At 39.0% G+C, this 21,357-nt stretch overlaps 1 protein-coding gene across 1 annotated transcript; it reads left to right on the top strand.

Moving 5' to 3' along the window:
* The first annotated feature begins 15,500 nt into the window (after window positions 1-15,500).
* Hdgfl1 (HDGF like 1) lies at window positions 15,501-17,524 on the top strand. The gene has a single exon (XM_048428118.3). The coding sequence runs from the start codon at window positions 15,509-15,511 to the stop codon at window positions 16,436-16,438; it is 930 nt and encodes a 309-aa protein (XP_048284075.3). The 5' UTR covers window positions 15,501-15,508; the 3' UTR covers window positions 16,439-17,524.
* The last annotated feature ends 3,833 nt before the right edge of the window (window positions 17,525-21,357 follow it).

Below are 21,357 nucleotides of genomic sequence, written 5' to 3'. Positions count from 1 at the left end.
TAAACTAGAAATGGAATGACACACTCAATGTTGGAAGAAGCTAAACCTTATCTCAGATGATATCTGAGAGGAGATACAAGGAAAAGCAACAGCATCCTTAATTCTGTGATGTGAAAGAAGAGTACACCCATGCAGAGGGTTAAAGGAGCTGACCATATAGGCTAGAATAGAACTTCCTGACACCACAAAAGAGGTTGGCTATCTTGGGTTATTTGTGGGTGATACAACACTTGCCAAGTTATCTTTTATAGGAGGTTAAAGAAACTGGTGAGTTTGCAGCAAGGGACCTTATGCCAAGCCACTACTTGGCAACAGGAATGAAATCATGACAGATTAAATTCAAACAGTAAAAACAACCATAGTGGTTTTGAAATAAGTACACTCAAAAGGTCTGAAAAGATGCAAAAATGGATAGTCCCCCCAAAAAGTAACAAAAGTTGTAATCCAAAACCAACACTAAAGAAATAAAGGTGAAGGATGAGCTTACACACACACACACACACACACACACACACACACACACACACACACACACACTTCCATTAGCTTTCTCTTTTTTTGAGACAAGATAGCATGTAACCCAAACTCACCCCCAACATATTTGGTAGCCCAAGATGACCTTAATCTCTGAACCTCCGAATCTACAAATGAAAGGATTACAGGCACATTACCAATCTAGGAAAACAGAGAAAAGCAGAGTGGGAGGGAAACAAAATCACAACCTCTATACAAAGATATGGTGAACTCCAATCACAGAATATAGAGATAGACCTAGAATTTGTCATGGGTATAAAAAATATTAAATTATCCTCATGAAAGGGGGAATTGACAACAATCTACCTGTCTGCTGGGTAAAAGAAAAAATATGTAAGTACACAAGGTGCCAAAAAAAATTAAAGAAATGAACACGTCAATCAGTTACCAAGAGCCTTAGCATACTAAAACCAGAAATTAAGGCAGAGGCATGAGCAAAATGAGTTCCTTGGAATCAAACAAGATTCTCAGGGGAGCAGAACAACGTGGAAATCAACTGGCATACTTAACACTGCATTGAAACACAAAGCAGACACAGAACTTAAAGGAAATTCACAAGTCCCTGCAGACCTCAGTTTAGTTGTTGGTAAAATCTCCATATATTTCTCTCAGGAGCAGATATACAAAGCAGCTATGTAGTATGCAAACTATGTGGAAGTATTTAACAAAAACTACGTTAAATACTTCAAATTTATTTGATAAATCTTAAAACTTCAAATAGCCCCAGAACAATGTTTCAAAAATGCAAAGATTGGGTCTGAGAAGATGGAGTAAATCAGTTCATGAGACCTTGTCTCAAAAAAGAAGATAAAGAACAACTTAGGAAAATACTAGTGTAGTAAAACTCTTGCCTTTATACACGTATGTTTACAGACAAAACCCCACACATCTGCTCACACATAAGAACAGGTTAGATTAACACACAAATGCAAATGATTAATACCTCTCAGACCACCATGTTGTCTTTCCCACAGTTCTTAGCTCTCCACTGGGAACACTATAACTACCCGGATGTTATTGAACAGCAGACAATTTTGTCCTAAAAGATACATTATATTCTAAATTTCAATTTTTACTACTTTATATTCAGGGAGCTCAGAAACTCCCTTTCAACTCACAGAAGTCCTGTGGGGTAAATAGAAGAAAACAAAATAGAAAAAAACTCAACAAAACCAAGCAACCTTTTACAATATTTAAAGAAAAAGCTATATGCTGTTATTATTTTTTCAGTTGTATTGAGAATTCAGGAAAGAGCTAAAAGTAATAAAAATAAAATAACTGTCTGAAAATTGCAATTCACTTAGGCATCGTTGTTATTCATTGTTAATATTAAACTTTTTAGTTTAATATTTAAGCAACTGCATTTTTGTTTTAAATGAAAATTTACCAACTCTGCTTCCACTATAGGGAGAACACTTGTGAGAGGAGGCAACTGGTCAATACTCAGAATATATGCGTTTATGAAAAATTAAACTGAAATTTTCCCATAGGAACACAGTTTAAAGGTATACTTAGCTTAGTAAGAACAAAGACTATTGTTAAATAAATTAAATACTTTACAAAAACTTGCTTCGAAGAAACACCATATCAATATTGGTATTATGTGATATATTATTTATTTGCCTTCTCAATATGTTATATTCTAATCACAGATCATTGATTCGACTGTTGTTATAACAGTGGGTTTTATTTTTAAATGCAAAGGTTTAAACTCACCCAAATACTCCCAGACACTTTTATGCTATATGCATGTAAAGGAAGATTGTAACTGCATACACTTTGAACATTGAAACTGTCTCAAAGGGTGTATACCTTTCTCACATTATTTCTCTGGTCACTCAAGTAATTCAGGTCTCACAACAGATTGGATATTTTATTATATGATAAATTACTCTTTTATCCAAAACATCAGGATAGCTAGAAATTAAATTTTAGACATTATTACCTGAGGGCTTTTGATGATGCATAACTACAGTTATTAATTATAAGTATATTATATATTCAGAATTATTAAATGCACTTACTATCAAGAGGTCAATTCAAAAGCAAGGAGGTGGGGAAGGCATTCTAAGAGCTAGCTTAAGAACTTGGCATGGTGTCCTATGTCTAAAATTCTAGTACTATGCAAGTGGATGCAGGACCATGAGGACTTAAAGGCCAATCTCAGCTACAGAATGATTTGAGACCAGCCCAAATTACAGGAGACTTTTCAAAATTAAAAGTTAAAAATTTAACCAGAAAAAAATGAAAGAAATAAAAATAATGAATTGATAAAACTATACACAAAATGTTTATATAGAATGTGGTATAGAATGCAAATTTAATAAATTGCAGTTGAAATTAGTAGCTTTGCTTTATATTCTTTTATTTATTGCTATTTTACATTATTCTATTTTATTTATTATGATTATTATATTTTTATTTTCAGGAGAAATACTATAAGACTATATATTCAATATTATGCCAAATACTTTAGCTTGGAAAATACTAAAAGTATTAAACTATTTGTGAGGATTTTGTCATTAAAACACCCTTAAAAGAATAGTAAAATATTTGTTCAGAAGGTAATTTTTGTTACAAAGGGAGTCGAAGTTTTATAATGAAGAAATCCTTGCAAGTAGCATTGTCTGTTGAGCATGCTACTTAACAGATGTGGCTGGGGACAGTCATGCTGAATTTATGTTTATCTTATTTTCTCACGCTTGGCCTCTAGGCCATTCACTTTATGTTTTGAAATGACATGGATGAACTAAACCTTCCTGAGTATTTCTACAAACACTACATATTTCTTAGTACAAATGAAAACAACTCTGGTTTGAAGTGTAAACAATTATTTCACAATAGTTAAACTGTGAAAGCACTTACAGCTTTTGATAAGGATTTACAGATCCTCAGCAATTCATAACAAATTTATTGCAACAAGAATTAGCAGATAACGTAAAGGTGTTTCTCAATGAAAAAATAGGAAAAAAATTCGGATTACTGTCTGCTCTCAAGATAACATTTTCTTTCATCTAAATTCTAATGACCCCTTTGATTGATTTATTCTTTTAAAAACAGAGTCATGTTGGTGAAGGCTTTCCATTCATTCACCCAGACCAGAAATAATCACAAAGGAACTATATTATTTGCAATACTGTTTGACCGATAACTTAATGGTATTGCTGGCTAGCTCTTAAATCTTAAATTAACCAATTTCCACTAATCTTTGTATAGCCATGTGGCTGTGGCCTAACAGTTAGGTTACATCCAGTGACTGGTATCTGACTCCTGTGGCAGTTACATGGCTTTCCCCTAACTCTGCCCACTCTCTTGCCATATCTCCTCCAGCCTGACTGTATTCTGCCCTGTCGTGGCCTAAGCAGCTTCTTTATTGTCAGTGATAATAAAACACATTCACAGCACACAGTGGCGAATCCCACATCACTTCCCCTTTTCTGTTGAAATGAAAAGGAAGGTTTTAACAAGCAAGAATTACATTTAAAATATTTATATCTACTTTATCTTTTTCATACCTAAGGAAACCTATATTTATGACTATCTATTCTTCAACTCCATCAAAGACCCCAGAACAATATACTATTGCCTAAGTTAACAGGAAGTACGTTGTAAGCAACTTCCAAAACTCTAGAACTGACAGAGACATCTCACAGCCTGAACAGTTATCCAAAGTTCTTCTGTAACATTGGGGAATCGAATCTTCAGCCTAGAGGCCCATAGTATATGGCAGATTTTTCCATGAAGCAGGAAATTTCAAAGCAGTTCCTCCTATATTGGCCGTTTGTCACTCACTTCCTTCTGTGTCCTGAAAAATGTCTAGCAGACTCTTTCATGAATCAGGAACCCTGAAGAACTGTCTTACCTTCTTTTGTAAACTTCAGTAGTCATTTTTCTGTGGGTCCTACATGTCCAGTTCATACAGCATAATATCAAGCACTCCAGGCAAGAGCAGTTTCTTGCCCAAATGTCTAACAAACTCCATAAGGAGTCTCTTCGATGCCCATCATTTCCTTGAAGTAGATTGGTGCTGCCAGGAACAGATGTATGTCATTGTCATGAAAAATCCTAAGTTATTAAGACATTTTAAATGTCATATCCTGAAGGTCTCTAACAGATTTGAAGAACACCTATCTAACTGAAATATAACTCTATATCTAGAAAACCTAGCTAATATGAGTACAAGCTTGATTATTATAAATTACTGTCTATTAGCCTAAATTTCTCAATTATACATTACATTTTAAATGAGCTGTAAAAACACAATACCTTCACCAAGAGCAGAAATACATATATAAGAAAATTGACCTTAAATTTGAATCAATAAACCAAGATCCATATCAATGCAAAGTATTCATGTCTATAGCATATCCCCCTTATATATAAACAAACATTTATAAACAATATTTTAGAATTCGTTTATAGTAGTTCTCTCCAAACTGCTTCCTTCTTTTTGTTGGTCAAAGTATTTAAGGGATCATGGAGACCTTTCAGGTCTTGGTCCATCAAGTCACATCAGTCTGGAAGGAATTCACAGGTTCTCAACCTCTGTGGAAACAAAAACAGAACTTCTTTTCCAAAGCACCATATCTGTAGACCCAAATTTTGAAGTCAACATAGCTTTATGTTGGTTTAACTTAGCAACCTATATAATGAAATGCTTCTCTTTACTTGGCTCATTTACAGTCAAAAAATTCAAAGAAAAGACAATAATACACATAATTCAGACTCTCTCTGTGTGTATTTTCCATCTTTATTGCGTTATTTTCTTTACTCCTTTAATCTATGACTGTCTGTCCTCTGTCTCTTTAAAGATTTTGCCTTTTTTAGATTGTTTCTTCTTTTTATAATTCTCTACACTCTTTATCTTCTCTCTCCCAAGCCTATGTACATTTTTTAAAAACACTATGACCAGTTCAGAGGTTTATTTATGTCTGAATCTGTCTTTATTACATACCTGTAATCATTTTTGACTTTTACAATGGTAAGCAGCTTGGTTGAAGAGGCCCTAGATGCTGGTTATGCCTCTAACGGCTTTTAATACGGCAGAGGTAGTTCACTACCGGCTCTGAGACTGCTGGGTGGGAGCTGTCCTCACCAACTCAACTCTGGGAAGCACTGTGCAGCATATAACCCCATTTTACTCTCACTAAAAGCTAAATCTGCAGTGCGGTACACTGCACAGTCTGGAAATATCTCTGTGTATGGTGGTGGGAATCTGCCATGCCTTCATGCCTGAGCATTCCTAGCAAGACTGCCCAGACTAGGGGCGCTGAGCCATGGGCATGGTCTTAGCTCTTTTCCTCCAGACCTCAAGTGGTACACAAACACTGGGACCTGAAGTGGGTGACGGTCATCAACCCCCAAAAGAGCCAGAACTGTTTCTGTAACCATCACGAACCAGGAAGCCTTCACTTAAAGAAACCCCGCAGTTCTTGCCACTAAGCCTGAGTCAGGAAACCTCTGAAAGGAGCTCTGTCTTTGCTTGCTGCCAGCAAACAGAGCCTATTTTTAAAAAAACAATGCTGTTTCCCAGAAGCTGTGCTTGGCTTCCATTTTTGTGGGTCTAAAAGCCTTTTTTAAAAAAAAATTCTTAGATATTGCATGGAAATTCTTTCCCCATGCTGGCATGCAATTCTTTTGGCAGAGGCTATTCGTTAATTCCCTGTTGCCCAGACTCGAAATAATCACACAGAAACTTTACTATTTGCAATACTGTTTGGCCAATAGCTTAACTATATATCTTAAATTAACCCATTTATATCTTATAAATATATTATATCTTAAATTAACCCATTTCTATCAATCTATGTATTGCCATGTGGTTGTGGTCTACTGGTAGGTAAGGTTATGTCCAGCGTCTGGTGTCTGTCTCCTGTGGTGGCTACATGACTCCCTGACTGCCCACTCTCTGGCCATATCTCCTCCAGCCTGACTACATTCTGCTCTCTCACAGGCCTAAGCAGCTTCTTTATTAACCAATGATGATAAAACACATTCATAGCATACAGAAGGTAATCCCACATCAGAGTCACATGTAAGCTGCTGTTGCCTTCTAACATCCTACCTGTGTAGCTAAGAATGATCTTGAACTTCTGACCCTTCCACATTTACCTGGTTGTTGCTGAAGTGCAGATCCGTGCCACCATGATTGACTCCAAAGTTAAATATTAATTAAAATTCTCCCTTTTTAGCAGCATGCATTTTAGTATTGATTTCCTTTAATAAAAGTCATATAAATTATTTATTGTTTAGATTTGGTAATTTTGTAACTATTCTTAAAACTGTGGGGGAAAAAGTTAAGGCAAGGACATTTGAGTCTGTATAGTGAAAGAAAATTCACATTATTCTCTGAAAATTTTGGTCCCTAAGCATTTCCTTGATACCTGTAGATTAGAAGAGCTGCTTTCAACTTTCATCAGAGAATCTTTTTTTCTTTTTCTTTTTCTTTTTCTTTTTCTTTTTCTTTTTTTTTTTTTGACTGGGGGCAGCAGACCCTCAAGAGACTTATATCTGGCCAAAGTCCTCAGAATAAGTAACTATTGAGTACTAAGGCCTAAACAACATGTATGCATTAACTACACTCCAAGACCAAGTGAACGCTATGAGAGAGTGGTAAAACATTTCAACCCAGATGATTGGAAGAGTGATGAGAAATGGTGTCTTCTTTACATTGGTATGCTCTTTCACTCATGTATTCTCAGCAACTATGGTTACCTGCCCAGGATTTGCACAAAATCAAGGCACTCCACATTCTAGCATAAATAGAAGAAGGCTCATGAGGATGGTCCCCTGGTTGACAGGTTATTGACATTTCATGGCTTCTGAGATTAGGGAGTTACTTTTTGGGAATGTAGTCTCTGGTAGAACGTCTATGCTACAGTGGATAATCACACAACCATGGGTCAGCAGGCAAAATTTATTTGGACTCAGTGAATTATAAAGAGAGGAAATGAAGACATAAGGGGATGTGTAGAAGGAGTACATGGTAGAGTTGTTAGTGGGTATGAGCAATATAAACAAATCTACATGTGCAAAGAGTATGACCATCAAGTTATGTAATTATTCTGCAAATATACTTTAGTATGTACATAAACCTCCAATTATTATTCACAAGCATAATAAATTTTATTTAAACTTTACTAAGTGTTTATATAGTAAATAACCCATATGTTTTTCTACAGCAGTACTTGAATAAATATCATCAAAGATTTGAAAAATATTGTAACAATCTTTCTTTCCTCTCTTCAATTAGATTCCCAGAACCATTGATTGACTGTACTGCTGTGGGAGTTCCTTCAGCTCCTTCAGCCAATCCCCGCTGAGTTACCAGCCCATTGGGGCGTGGTCTCTCTCCCTTTAAAAAAAGCAGCGGCTGTCCTCCACTCTGTCTTTGTCTTCCGGCTCCGTTTCCGGCCCCTGGACTCCTTTCCTGTTCGCGCGGAGGGGCTATTGTCTGGGACGGTAATCTGTAAGTTTTTTCCCCTTTAAATAAATAACCATTCTATTAATCATAATTCCAAACTGATGTGGGATTGTCTGTGACTTACGCCTTCATCTGGCGATTATGGGATAAATAGATTTATACTTATGAGTTATTGCTTTTAGACAAACATATTGGTATCGATTCTTATATATTGATACAAAGTTAAATTATGTTGACTATTTTATGCATACATGCTTCATGCTTCTACCTCTGTTTAAAACATTTTTATGTATTTGTATATATATATATATTATATTGATATATGTATATTTACCATATTGCATTGTACACTTCTACCTCTGATTAAGATACTTATATATTGTTTATGTATTGATATATATATATTTACCATATTGCAATGTATACTTGCACATTGTTTATATTTGGAGGTCACATTGTCCTCATTTATTGCACAGTTGTTTATTATCTCAGTCTTTAAGTTAGATAGATATTGAGAATTATATAGATCAACAGTCATCTAAGTTTGTCATTTATAATTAGACTAATCAGGTTCTTTAGATATATAGAGATTATATTCAGTATAGATAGATAATCTTCAACCTCTTCAAAGAGCTGTAGAAAATGGCCTTTAATCTAATTCAGAGTTCTATGGTAGGGAGACACAATCACTCCTGGCAACACTGATCTATGCCCGAGAGAATGTTGAGCACCAAAGACACTCCACCTGGAGCCTTTCTTCTTGGCAGAACTGGCCTTTGGGTAAAGAAATGCTCATACCTCAACTACTGACAGAGTTACAGAATATCCGTAAATGGATAAAACAAGACTGTCATATCCTGCCAAGACAGGGTAAGATAGTTTTGAAGTTTCTTGCCTTTGAAAATGGTATGTCAGTTACATCAGGCCTTAGCCAAAGTTGGTTGCTTCAACGCTGCAAATGTGACTTTGGGTGTTTGTCCAGATAGCCAGTTGTCTCTGCGATTTATTACATGTTCTGGAAGTTGTTTGATTGCACTTCCTAATTACTCAGATAACATTATTTCCCTTCTCAGATCTTCGATGGGATTGAAGATTATATAAATGTAGTTACTTTCCTTTCATGACTTGGCCAAGTTATTTGTTATACAAGACTTAAGCTAGTTAGAATAGGATATTTGTATTTATTGTATATAATTTCGTAGGTTTGTACTTATTGTATATAATTGCGTAGTAGGCTTAGAACTCTCTTACTTAAACAAAAGGGGGAGATGCTGTGGGAGTTCCTTCAGCTCCTTCAGCCAATCGCCGCTGAGTTACCAGCCCATTGGGGCGTGGTCTCTCTCCCTTTAAAAAAAGCAGCGGCTGTCCTCCACTCTGTCTTTGTCTTCCGGCTCCGTTTCCGGCCCCTGGACTCCTTTTCTGTTCGCGTGGAGGGGCTATTGTCTGGGACGGTAATCTGTAAGTTTTTTCCCCTTTAAATAAATAACCATTCTATTAATCATAATTCCAAACTGATGTGGGATTGTCTGTGACTTACGCCTTCACTGTACGTTTCTGCATCTGCTTCTATCAGTTACTGAACTCTGAAGAATCAAGGTTATCTCAAGGCAACCCACAGAACCTGGGATCATAGGAACTCACAAACACTGGACAAACAGCTAAGGAGAACACATGGGGCCAATCTAGGACCCCTCCATATATGTGACTGTTGTATAGCTTGGTCTACTTGTAAGACTACCTGACACTTTGACAAGCTTTTGCAAATCCATTTCTTATGCTGGGTTGCCTTACCAAGTCTTAATACAAGGGTAAGAGCATAGTCTTATCTCAACCTGATATGCCATGATTTGTTGGCACTCATGGGTGAACAGAAACAGACGAGGAGTGGATTGGGGGAGTATAAGGGCAGTGGATGGAGAATAGGAGGAGAGGAGGATGGGGAAACTGTAGTTGGAATGTAAAATAAAAAAAAATTTTAATTAACAAAAATATGTAACATTTTTCTTGTATTTCTTCCCCCAAAACTAGTATAAAATACACTTAATCATCAGTAACTATTTTTATTCATTTTAAAGAGACGTTTTCCATCTACTGTGGTTAAATCAGAGGTTTCATCAAGAGTTCAACATCTTGAATTTTTCTTCCTACAAATTTCATAACATTTATGACTGCTGACTGTTGGAAGTGGAACTAATGGCCAAATGACACAATTCACTTAGGAATTCTGTGTCCTTGCCCCTTCCTTTTCACACTCCCTAATGTAGATGCACATTTGACTCACTGTTCAAAATGATGATAATGACGGCTGTCCTGATTGGGTTTTTTTGCCAATATATGCTAGAGTTATCTGGGAAGAGGAATCTCAGTTGAAAAAATGCCTCTGCCAATCAGATTGTCTCCCTGTGGATGGTGTCACCCCTGTGCCCATGCCTTGCAAAAGGAAGTAAACTGAGCAACCTTTGAGTAGCAAGCCAGTAAGCACACAGAGCTCCTTCATCACTTCTGCTTCAGTTCCTGTCTCCAGTTTTCAACCACGCCTTCCTTTCTTTACTTCGCTCAGTAATGGAGTAAGACCCGAGAGTTATAAGATGAAATAGCACATCTCCTCTCCAAGTTGATTCTGGTCATGGTGTTTTATCACAGCAATAGAAACTCTAAGAAAATGCCACCTTCAGAAGAATTTAGCTCAGATTTCCCTTCAGCTGCTAATGGCACCATGGGCTGTTTCTTTGAAATCTAGAAACCAACAAAGATTTGAATGTCACGTCAATGGACAATGATAAAAATAGAGAGCTGAAAAAATATAGTGGTAGTGAATTTGTGGTGATTTTTTAAAAGTGAACAGTCAGAAGTTTTCTACCCATGATCAGGAAACATTTCCTGTGTAATTACATCTACTAGAATATAAAAAAAGAAAAACCATGATTTCGAATACCAAACACATCTACTGTATAAACCCAGAGGCAGTTAATATCTTTAATGAGGATAAAAGCACACAGGAAAACAATTATGTTTCTTTTAAATCATATTTTACAGCAAACTAATTGAATTTAGAAATAATTAAACAAGGAAATAACAATTAGATATCTATTGTCTCTCTTGTGTAATTAAAAAGTGTTATTACTGATGCTTCGTAATTGTTGTTGAGCAGCTTTTTAAATCGTAGCATTAGTTTTCCAGAAAAGCAACTGGAAAGTGTTAGATATTGTTAGATATTTCTCACTCTCACGTGGTATTTATAGGAAGGACTTTATAACAACCAAATCCAAACCAATTGAGCTACCATGAAGATCAAGCGATTTGCTCCAAAACATGTTGATTTTTAAGGCAATTGAATCTGTGTCGACCCTTCTTATTAGGTAATAGTGTATACAGATAATAAAAGAAATGGGGGAAAAGAAAAGGTCTGTTTTAATCTCAAAAGGTAATGTTTTTCACTTTTTGCAAAGTGAAAACTCCTAAATGAGTTACCGAGATGTGAACATACCTGAAAAAGGATGCTATTCTTCAAAGTTCCAAATGAGAGGACGCTTCATGTATCTCATACTGAGGCTGCACAGGACAGGTCATCTTTTACAGCATGACACTTGGCTGCTGGTGGACTTCTTCATTCTTCAATGCCCTCATTCAATCTTTTTGATGTATCCTTCCTCTCTCTTAGCACCATGATAGGTATAGCTTATTCTCATCTATGTTAAAATTGTTCTTCACAATGATTTATCACAGAGTATCATGGCAGTATCTTCTGTTTTCTGGATTTTAATCCCCATGGTCTCATTAGTGTTCCTGAAATCCAGAAGATAATATCATGTGCTATTTTAAATATCTTGAAAATATTTGCCAGACGTTCAGAAAGATACTATCACCAAACCTAGTCATGTGAGTCCATAATCCCAGTCACTTAGGAGGATAAAGGAGGAATATATCAACATTCAAGGTCAGCCTGAACTACAGAGAAGCCACAAAGCCAGCCTAGAAAACTCAGTGAGCGTCTATATCAAAAATCAATGACAGTTGTTGAGGTAGCTCACTAGTAGATTATTAGTCTACAATATAGAGAAACTTAAATTCAATCTCAACTTCATAAATAGATAATTTATAAAATAAAATTTAAAACTTGACTGTGTATCAGAATGTGTGTTTGCACATAGCTATCAGTACACACACACACACCAACTCTCAGCTACAAAAGACCTGGAAATAAGTGAAAATGCCAGAATTTTCTGCAGTACGTTCTTTAAATCTGCCCCACCACATGTCTAACAATTCCCCCTAGAGTTCACTTCCTGTTTATATATAGAGAGGGCACACTATTTAGCATTTAAACAACAGTTTGGATAATAATGCCCTGGTGCATTATCTCCTAAACTGAGAAAACAAAAGATCTGTAAGAAGAATCATATTGACCTAAGAGTCTACATCACCCTATGCAAATCTAAATATTTGTCTTGCCTTCTTACCTTTTCTTATTATATTTACTTGAAAGTTGTGGGTGGATTCCTCTCCCAGACCTTCACTGCACTTAGTATTTGTGCTGAATCATCACCCAGTTATTGTTATTTGGCTTGTTTGGTGTGATGCATTCACTGGTGATATTGTATCATAAAATGCTAGATTTTGCTTTGCTCTTGTCATCACAACTAAGCTAGTGGATAACTGTCCCTTATGAATAAAATATCCTCAAAGAGTTTATTTTATATATACCAGAGTCATCTTTGTACTTGACACCCACAAAGTGAATAACCATATTTAGGAGGAAAGGAGAGGGCCAGTGCAGAGCTACCTACCTGACCTATGCATTCAGAAATTTCAGATTCCTCACAACTGCGGGATACTGTGGTTTCTCTTCTTGAAATTCCACTAAAGGCTTCTAATTTTCTAGAACTTTGCTTATGAACTCAAGAGGGAGAAGTGTGTTGCATTCGTGGTTTTTTTTTTTTTTTGAGAAGCATTTGTTTCACTTCTGATCTTGTCTATTTGATAAAGCTATAGATATCCATGGCAGAAGGACATCTTAAGAAAATGGTTTTAAAGAAAGGCTAAAAGAACTCGATTGCAATTAGGGTTGTCAATTACTTTTGTTTTGCCATTAAATACTATTTCATTTTTCCCAGGTCAGGCTTCTGTTACCCAATGTTAAAATGGATAGTCCCACTTAGCAAACCAAAACGAAATTGGTGTTGTACTGAAACTGGCTACTGATTCTAATTTCTCACTTACTACACCTGAAAAGAACATCTGTACCATTAACCACTTAATTAGTACAGAAATGTCTTTTTCAAAATGTCCCAGAGTATTGTGATAAATATGGATAGGTAGTTGAATCTACATTCTAATAATAAGTAGAAGAACTCAAAAGAGATGTGGGAAAAAAGACAAGTTCACCCACATAGAATCTCCTGATTATCCCTAAAGTCATATCTTGATTGAGATCAGTGTTTGTTTTTAGGCTGTGATCCCCAGCAGGTCTGTGATTCCAATATATTTGAGAGGAATAGACATCTAAATAATTGTGAGGCATAAATCAATAATCAACTGGCTTGTTCACTTTTTGGAAACTAGGTAGGAATTATAAGACGGTAAAGAGAAATTCTTGCAGCATTGTCAGTCCAGTACAAGTTAAGGCCTGTGGATTAGGCTGGCATACCTGAAGAATGACAATAACAAACCCTGAAAACTAGTGGGCTTTGTTGCCAGACTTTTGAAGTCAGACATGTATGGTGCTAAGCATTCACACTAGAAGTTTATTGCTTTAACCTGTAACCAATTCTGGCCCTGACTCTTGGCAACAATTATAATTCCTTGGCTTAAAGTAGAAGCAGCAGTGGACAGACTCAGGCAGCAGTAGGCAGTACCTGCTGATGTTACAGCTTTCACACAGACCTTGGGTGATGGGAATCTCAGCCACTGTAGCAGGTGTTATAGCTCCCAGACCTAAGTATCAGGTTTTGCCAGTCTGTGACTGGTGTGTGCCAGAGACCTAGACGTAGAGTGCCTGAAACCTTTGGTCCTTAAGGCTTGACAATATCCTGGAACTCTTGCAGCAACTAAGGTCCACAGTTTCTCATCTTCACCACACAGCCCATTGTCTTCTTTACTTCTGCTACCCATTATTTTGGCTGTCACTGCTCTGTAAAATGACTTTATTGCCCTGTCTTCACGACTGCTGCTACAAAAGTGGATGCTTCTGTCCCCAACGCTAGAGCTTGGCTTCTGCTTTTGTTATCCTGTCTTCCTCCTGTCAGCTCATACCACTCTACCAACAATAAAGTACAAAGAAGACAAACAACCAACAAAAGTCACCCCTACAGAACCCTTGTATTTGACCCAATAGCTCTCCCCATATGACTGAAAAAGTGAAATAAATTGATCTTTATTCAAAAGAAGTAGTGTGTGAGAAACAATCAGAGGTCTTCTACTGGGTTCGGAGTAGATGAGATGCTTCTCTGGCCTGGGTGAGAAAGGCTGAAAGGTGTCTACCAAATTCTGTCTTTAAGAATACCGCTTTTGAAGGCCTATGCCAACTGTCAGGAGCATGTTGGCAGCCATGGTTGCACAATCCCTCTTCTTAAAGTTGTTCCAGTATCCTTCCAGAGACTCTAATGTGACAAAACAGCCATGCTGCCGTGATGTAGTCTTGCTGATGTTTCTAGACTCAAGATAACTAGGATACAAAGAAAAAGTCTAATAGCTGCCAACTAGGAAATTCAATATTTTATTTTAAAAAGAGATTAAATCATTAAGGGGTGTTTAAAATAAAAGCTTAACTAGGGTCATTTAAGTACTCAACAATGTTTACCTAATTTTATTACCTCCCTACCTCAGAGGGGCAGATGGGTCTCCTCTTAATCTCTCCCATACAGAATCCAATTTTCTCCTCTAACAGAAAAGTACTGGTAGCATCTACCATATCCCCAGTATTCCCATAATGTGGCCATTATTTTTCACACATGGGAATTGTTAGGTATTTTGATATCTCTGGGTGGCCATGGTGGTGGTGTTGCTGTACACAATTTATCATCAAGAAATCATCCTTAGAGTTTCTCTCCCTAGCCCTATGTCTTTGAGACACCTTAACAAGACTGCTGACCCTCCCTTTGACAAACTTCCACACGGCCCTTAGCTTCAATCTAAGTTCTAATGATGGGCTGGGAGTAAATCATAAAATGGAACCCCTACTCTAGACTTCTCAGGGAAGCCTCTGAGGTTTTTGTAGTGAGCAGATACTGGTCCCTGAAAGGTAATTCCAGATTGTTACAAGTTTCAGAGAAATAAGTGTTCACTTGAGTCATTGTGTTTTCTTCAATCACAGCCTTTCTAGGCTACTCTGGAATACAGCAGAGATTATCTTTACGGCACAGGTGTCTTCAAGATGGAGCCACACTGAGACCTTCTCACCACAACCGCCATGAGGACCTCTCCTGCTATTTGCCGTAACATTCAGGTAACCATGGCATCCATGTCGGGCTCCACTAGCCATTGGCTCTCGGAGATAATGCCCTCTTTGGAGCGCAACATTCTGAAGAAGCAAGCGTTGCCAGCGTCCTCGAGATGGACCCACTGCGCATGCACACTTGGGCCAGCGGCCTGCGCAGACGCGGTGGTCAGCTTCCGGTCGCCAAGGTGGGGCCAAGAGCACTCGCCATGTCTTGCTACAGCCGCCCGAAGTACAAGACAGGGGACCTGGTGTTTGCCAAGTTGAAGGGCTATGCCCACTGGCCAGCGAGGATCGAGCACGTCGCTGAACCCAACCGCTACCAGGTCTTCTTCTTCGGGACCCATGAGACGGCTTTGCTCGGCCCCAAGCACCTCTTCCCTTACGAGGAGTCCAAGGAGAGGTTCGGCAAGCCCAACAAGAGGCGAGGCTTCAGCGAGGGGCTGTGGGAGATCGAGCATGACCCAATGGTCGAGGCCTCCCCTTGCCTGTGCTCAGAGGAGGAGCAGCCCTGTGATCAGGATCCGGGGCAACGGGAGGAGCCGGAGCCCGGGCAGGAGCCGGAGTCTGGGCAGGAGCTGGAGCCTGAGTCCCGACCTGGGGTGGAGCCCCGGCCTGAGTCCCGACCTGAGCTGGAGTCACAGCCGGGGCCTGAGGTCGAGTCTGAGCAGGAGCCCGAGCCACAGCCTGCCTATGACCTGCTGGACGCCGTGGACGAAGAGCCAGGCCTTGCCGAGTACGAGCCGGGAGATCAGCAGGCCGAGCAGGTGGGAGAGCAGCATGCTGAGGCCGAGGCTGAGGCCGTAGAGCCAGGGCGTCTGAAGAGGAGCGCGGGGGAGCAGCTTCATGAAGCCCCCAAACGGCCAAGAGAGGCGGCGCCCGGTCCGCTGGAGATGGAGCCGGCTGGAGAGCGCGAGGAGGCTGAGGCCTGCCCCATCGTGGAGGAGCCCGATGAAGCCCAGGAGCAGCAGCCTCCTCTGCTGGAGGAAGAGGCCACAGAGGAGGCGGTCCAGGCCCTGATTGTTGGAGAAATGGAAGGCCTGTAGTCACGGTGTCAGTAGAAGAGCCCTTTACCCGTTCCTGGTACCACCTGACTGTGACTGCCGAAACCCACTAGGGTTCAGTCCTCACCCCAGTCCACAGCTCCTTCATTTACTCACCTTCTCCAAGCCCGAATTCCTGGGATGGGTCAGATAGACCGCTTGACATCAACTTTGTGCCTTCATTCGCGGCCCCCTTCCCTCCCTAAACTCTGATGGGCATTTTAGATCTCTGCCTGGATACCAGGAGTGAAGGGATGGAGGATAGAGAGCAGAAACGAATTTCAAAGGTCTGGGAGGGGCAGTGTGTAAACTGGTGATGTTGATACTTTGGGGTCATGATTCTAGTCTCCCCAAGTCCCTGTCTCCTCCTCCCTTAGCTCCATTCCCAGTGGTATAGGTTTGGTGGGGGAGGGACCAGTAAAGTTTTCTGTTGGCCTAGGCAGTTTGGAAGTTGATGTTCTTTGTTTTGTTTTTCATTAAAACATTTGGGGCTCCCAAGTTGTAAGATCTGAAGACTTTACCTGTCCTTTTGGATTGAAGTGGTGAGACATTATCCTTTCCATATATCTCTTGGACCACTCCCTTGGGGAGACCTCTGCTGCCCCTCTCAATTCACCTTGGAGCCCCAAGGCCTTTGGTCATATATATCACTAGAACATAAGACTTTAGGAATCACCTTTGTTTTAAGAGGAATTTTATTTTATTTAGAAAAACCTTTGCTTGTGCCTGCTCCTAGTTTTTCCACGACCAATCTCATTGCCATATGAACCAGGAATTCCCTTTTGATTTGGGATTTGATGACCTTTTTGTTGTTGGGGCCTTTCTTTCCTTGTGATGTTATTTCCATCTACATGTACCACCTGGGCCTCTCAGTGTTGTCACCTGCTGCAAAATGTAATGAGCTGAGAAGTTGAGTGTCCCTTCCTAACATCTTGTCTCTATGTACCTTTGTGCCTGGACCCTTTTGTCCCTGCCCTTTTCCCTCGGGCTCTGATGAAAAAAATTAACTATACTTTTGGAGATTTAGGTCTGAGAACCGTAGACTATTTCAGTTCTAGGAAATAAAGCCGTTGATTATTTTAAAACAAATCTTCTCAGGCCTGTTCCTTTGATGTCTAAAGAATTGAGTTTTGAATGTGTTGCTCCTTTTGTAGTGCTGAAAGCAAAGACCTACAGAAAAGGATGCTCTTGGAGAAACCTTTGTTTCTCTTTGTCACCACCTTTCATTCCATTAAAGTACTCATTAGCACACAGTCAAATGAGTGGATCAGATTACAAAGTTTGGATGGTGACAAACTGCACATTGCCTTTCCAATCTAAATGTACTGGAAGGATTTTTGGTTTGGAGAGCATGAGTGAAAGGACTGGTTTGGTTCTTTTGCTTCAATTTTCCCACCTTTTCAGTTAACACTGTTTTCTTTAGCACCTTTATCATGAAAGTATAGTTGCTTCATAGTCCCAGTTGTAAAAATATGTAGTACCTATACAATATTTTGGGCCTTTTTGGTGATTTTGTACAAATAGATGAGGGAAATTAAGATAATTTTAGTCACATGTTGGGGATCCCAGACTCTGCATGAAGGATTGAGAGATCAATAAATACGACAGTCCACTCAAAGACCACTACTTAATCCAACACTAGTGACTAATCCTGTATTCTATACTAGTAAAAATTTCTTCTATATTATCAACTATGTATGTCAGGTCATTGTTTCCCAATAACTGATACTGCATTAGTAGCAGAAATTTACTGCTTACTGAGTTACTAGCACGCACCCAGAAGTATGGCCTTATTCAGCTTTTATACAATCAGCCATAGTAGCTGTTATTATTCAGTGTTTCCTCTAAAAGAACTCTCTTGCAAAGGTTCCCTACTTTCCATCGAACTCCTGAGACACAAACACAGATTTCTAAAACTTTCTAAAAGCATTTTCTTCTGAATTGTGCCTCAAAAAACCACTATGAATCCAGAAGTTAATAAAGTAGTTATTCTAGCCTAAGTAACCAAGACAGTAGCTAATTTCTAAAGTGAGCCACTACTTTTTGTACACAATGTCTTTATAATGTAGCCATCCAATTAGACAGCTCCTATTATCTCTATTTTAGACCTGAGGGAGTTGAAATTCAGCAACATTAAGTAATTTTCCCAATGGCAATTAGTAAGTGATAAACCGTGATTCAGACTCGGGTTTTCTCTCATTCTAAACGCTAGGTGCTTTGCTCCATTTTATTCTTTCCTATTATATAAAACTTCCTATTCAGTTGAGAGCTTTTACTATCTTCTGTTTTGAAGTGAACATTAAGAAATTTGTGAGGGAAAAACCGCATTAACAGACATTGCTTATAGGTGTTTAAAGTCATCTTGGGACATGACAATTGTTTTGTGTCTAAATGACTTGGTGAAATGATGAGGACAATTGCACATTCAGTACTTTTCAAAATACCTAAGACAATAAGCGGTTTGAATATGGGTTGTTGTATTTGCCAGAGGCAAGTTTAAGATCTTGATAATGTTTTTGTGGAGGCATATTGTCTGCAATGATTCAATAGCCTGGAAGAAGGGAAATGAGTTTACTCACTCTCTTGTCCCTCTCTGTGTTGTTCCTTTCTGCTTTTGTGTTTCTTTTGTTGGGGATAGAAAAGGGTCTCATAAGAAGCGATTCTCACACTTACCTTCTTCTTAACTGTAATGTAGGGAAAATGATAATCCAGCCGCTAGAACATATAAATAATAACATCACCATTTTTTAGACCCAGTTTTAACCCAATAAAGAATAGAGCAAATGGGTGGGGGAATCTGTACTCTCAGCCCTTTTATCAAGATAATAGAAACTATTATGTGCTGTGGTGACCAATAGATGCCTTTGTCTTAGACTGAAATTCAAGCTGTTTATAATTCCAGGAACCCCAGTGTTTCTTTTGTTTTTCTCTGAACAGTTTATGCCTCAGTAACAGAATTACAGATAAATGATTCGCTTACCTTTCTGAAAAAAGCTGGCTGCTTGATCTTCCACGGAAGCCACGCTGCACTAATCAGCCATGCCCATGCTTTTTCTGATGGCTGTGTCTAAGATGCCCCAAGCAAAGGTGTGCTTGACAGTGTTGCTGCTTCAAGGCCATGTTATACAGGCTGAATTCTGTAATAATTTCAAAGCATTCGATATTTCACACAATCATCACTTTGGCAAAGGACCAAGATTCCGCTGAGGCTTGAAAGTTTTGTTGCTTAATTTTAGCCAGGATTTAGCTTTCACTTGCTCTGCAGATTTGAATCCAAAGTGACAACTCTTCCTTGTGACACATAGCTCCATTGCATTTTTTTTTAAAAAAATATCAGATATTAAAACACTCAGGCCACCTTCAGTTTATTTTGGTGTTGATACTTGCCACAGAAAACCTTCTGCCCCATATTTCTTGCATGCATTGCTCCTTGTATTTAAAAGGAAGTCCACCATCTTCTTAGCATGGTAGAGCACTCAAGATAAGATCCACCCATGTCTGTTACCACCACTGTGTGTTCACACGGATTATAACCTACTTTCCCGTGTAACTGATTCTTCAACTAAAATATTTTATCAGTCTTTACTCCTACCTTCAATCAAGCCATAATGAGCACACAACAGTTATTTGCTATTTTATAAATGTTTGAAGGTCAGTTATCAAGAACCGCTAGTACTCATGCTGATGAATTAGCAGCTGTGATGGGATGCTGAGCATACTCTGACAGAAAGCGGAGTGAAGGTGTTGCTGCCTATAGACTAATGACAAAGGCTGCTTGGTTGGAGGAATTCTGTATCCATGTGAGTAGCTGGCTATTTTATTATGGTGACTGAAAAACTTGATTGACAGTCCTCAAAGACCTGAAGGAATTAGTATCAAAGCAAAATATTGCCTTCCCTCCACCCCACCCCCCCACCCTTCTTAACCAGATTTCATAATATTTGAGTTGTTTCAGTTAGGCCACAGGCAAACAATGCATGGGTCCCCTTGTGAACAGGATGGATTCTGATGGTATTTGGACCTGAGCCCAAATTGACCATTCTGTAACAAAACAGTGGAAGTGAGTATGCCAGAGGGAATCTGCATCAGTTTTTATCTCAGACTCTTGGTCAGGTACGCATGTCCCTGTAAACCCTCTTGGAGTTTAATGTACTTAGAGAATGGAACCAGTTCACTTACCTGTGGCTGCTTCCCAGCCTCCCTTGCCTACTGTCTTCCTCAGCTACAGTTTTCTGTTCCACTCCTGGTGGGCAAACTGGTCATGGTAGTCTTTGAGACCATGGAGATATCCTAACATGATTTTCTATGGTAAGTTGGGGTATTTTCTTCCTTGTAGTCTGACTTTACATGTAAATTTGAAGTGTACTAACTTGGTCAAGACTGCTAGTGGAGTCCAGCATGGTAGTAACTCCTGCTCCTACCAAATACTTGACAAGAAACAACTTTTAGGGAGAAAGGTTTACTTCAGCTCACAGCGTGGGATACAGCTTCCCATACAGAGGAGGTGTGTTCCACAGCTGTGGCAGAATAAACTTCCCAAAAAAGGGAGTGATCAGTCCACTTTCTTATTTTCCTCATCTTTTATTCAGTCCAGGAATCTAGCCCACGGGATGGTTCCATCTACATTCTGTAGCAAGATTAATAAAAACCTGGAGACAAATATTGGGATTCAACCTGAAGATCAGAAAAGCAAAGTAGACAAACCACTACAGAGCTCTTACCTCAATGAAATATTCAGACTGAAAGAGAGTGAGTTCCTGTCTCATCCCACCTTATATTCCTCTCTAGTGCTAAAATTAGAGGCATTCACCACCACTGCCTAGCCATCCTCTATGGTTAACTAGTGTGGCTACTGGGATTAAAGGTGTGTGTACCCACTGCCTGGCTTGTATGGCCGAGTAGTGTGACTGCTCTGCTTTGAC

This window comes from Myodes glareolus, chromosome 14 (genome assembly GCF_982192425.1).
Source record: "Myodes glareolus chromosome 14, mMyoGla1.1, whole genome shotgun sequence".
Taxonomy (NCBI): Eukaryota; Metazoa; Chordata; class Mammalia; order Rodentia; family Cricetidae; genus Myodes; species Myodes glareolus.
The sequence above is the reverse complement of the archived record's forward strand: the minus strand, read 5'-3'. Positions and strand labels throughout refer to the sequence as shown.

What these genes read in the sequence shown, in the direction of transcription:
- Hdgfl1 (XM_048428118.3), top strand. Translation starts at nt 15,509, where the DNA reads ATGGACCCACTGCGCATGCACACTTGGGCCAGCGGCCTGCGCAGACGC.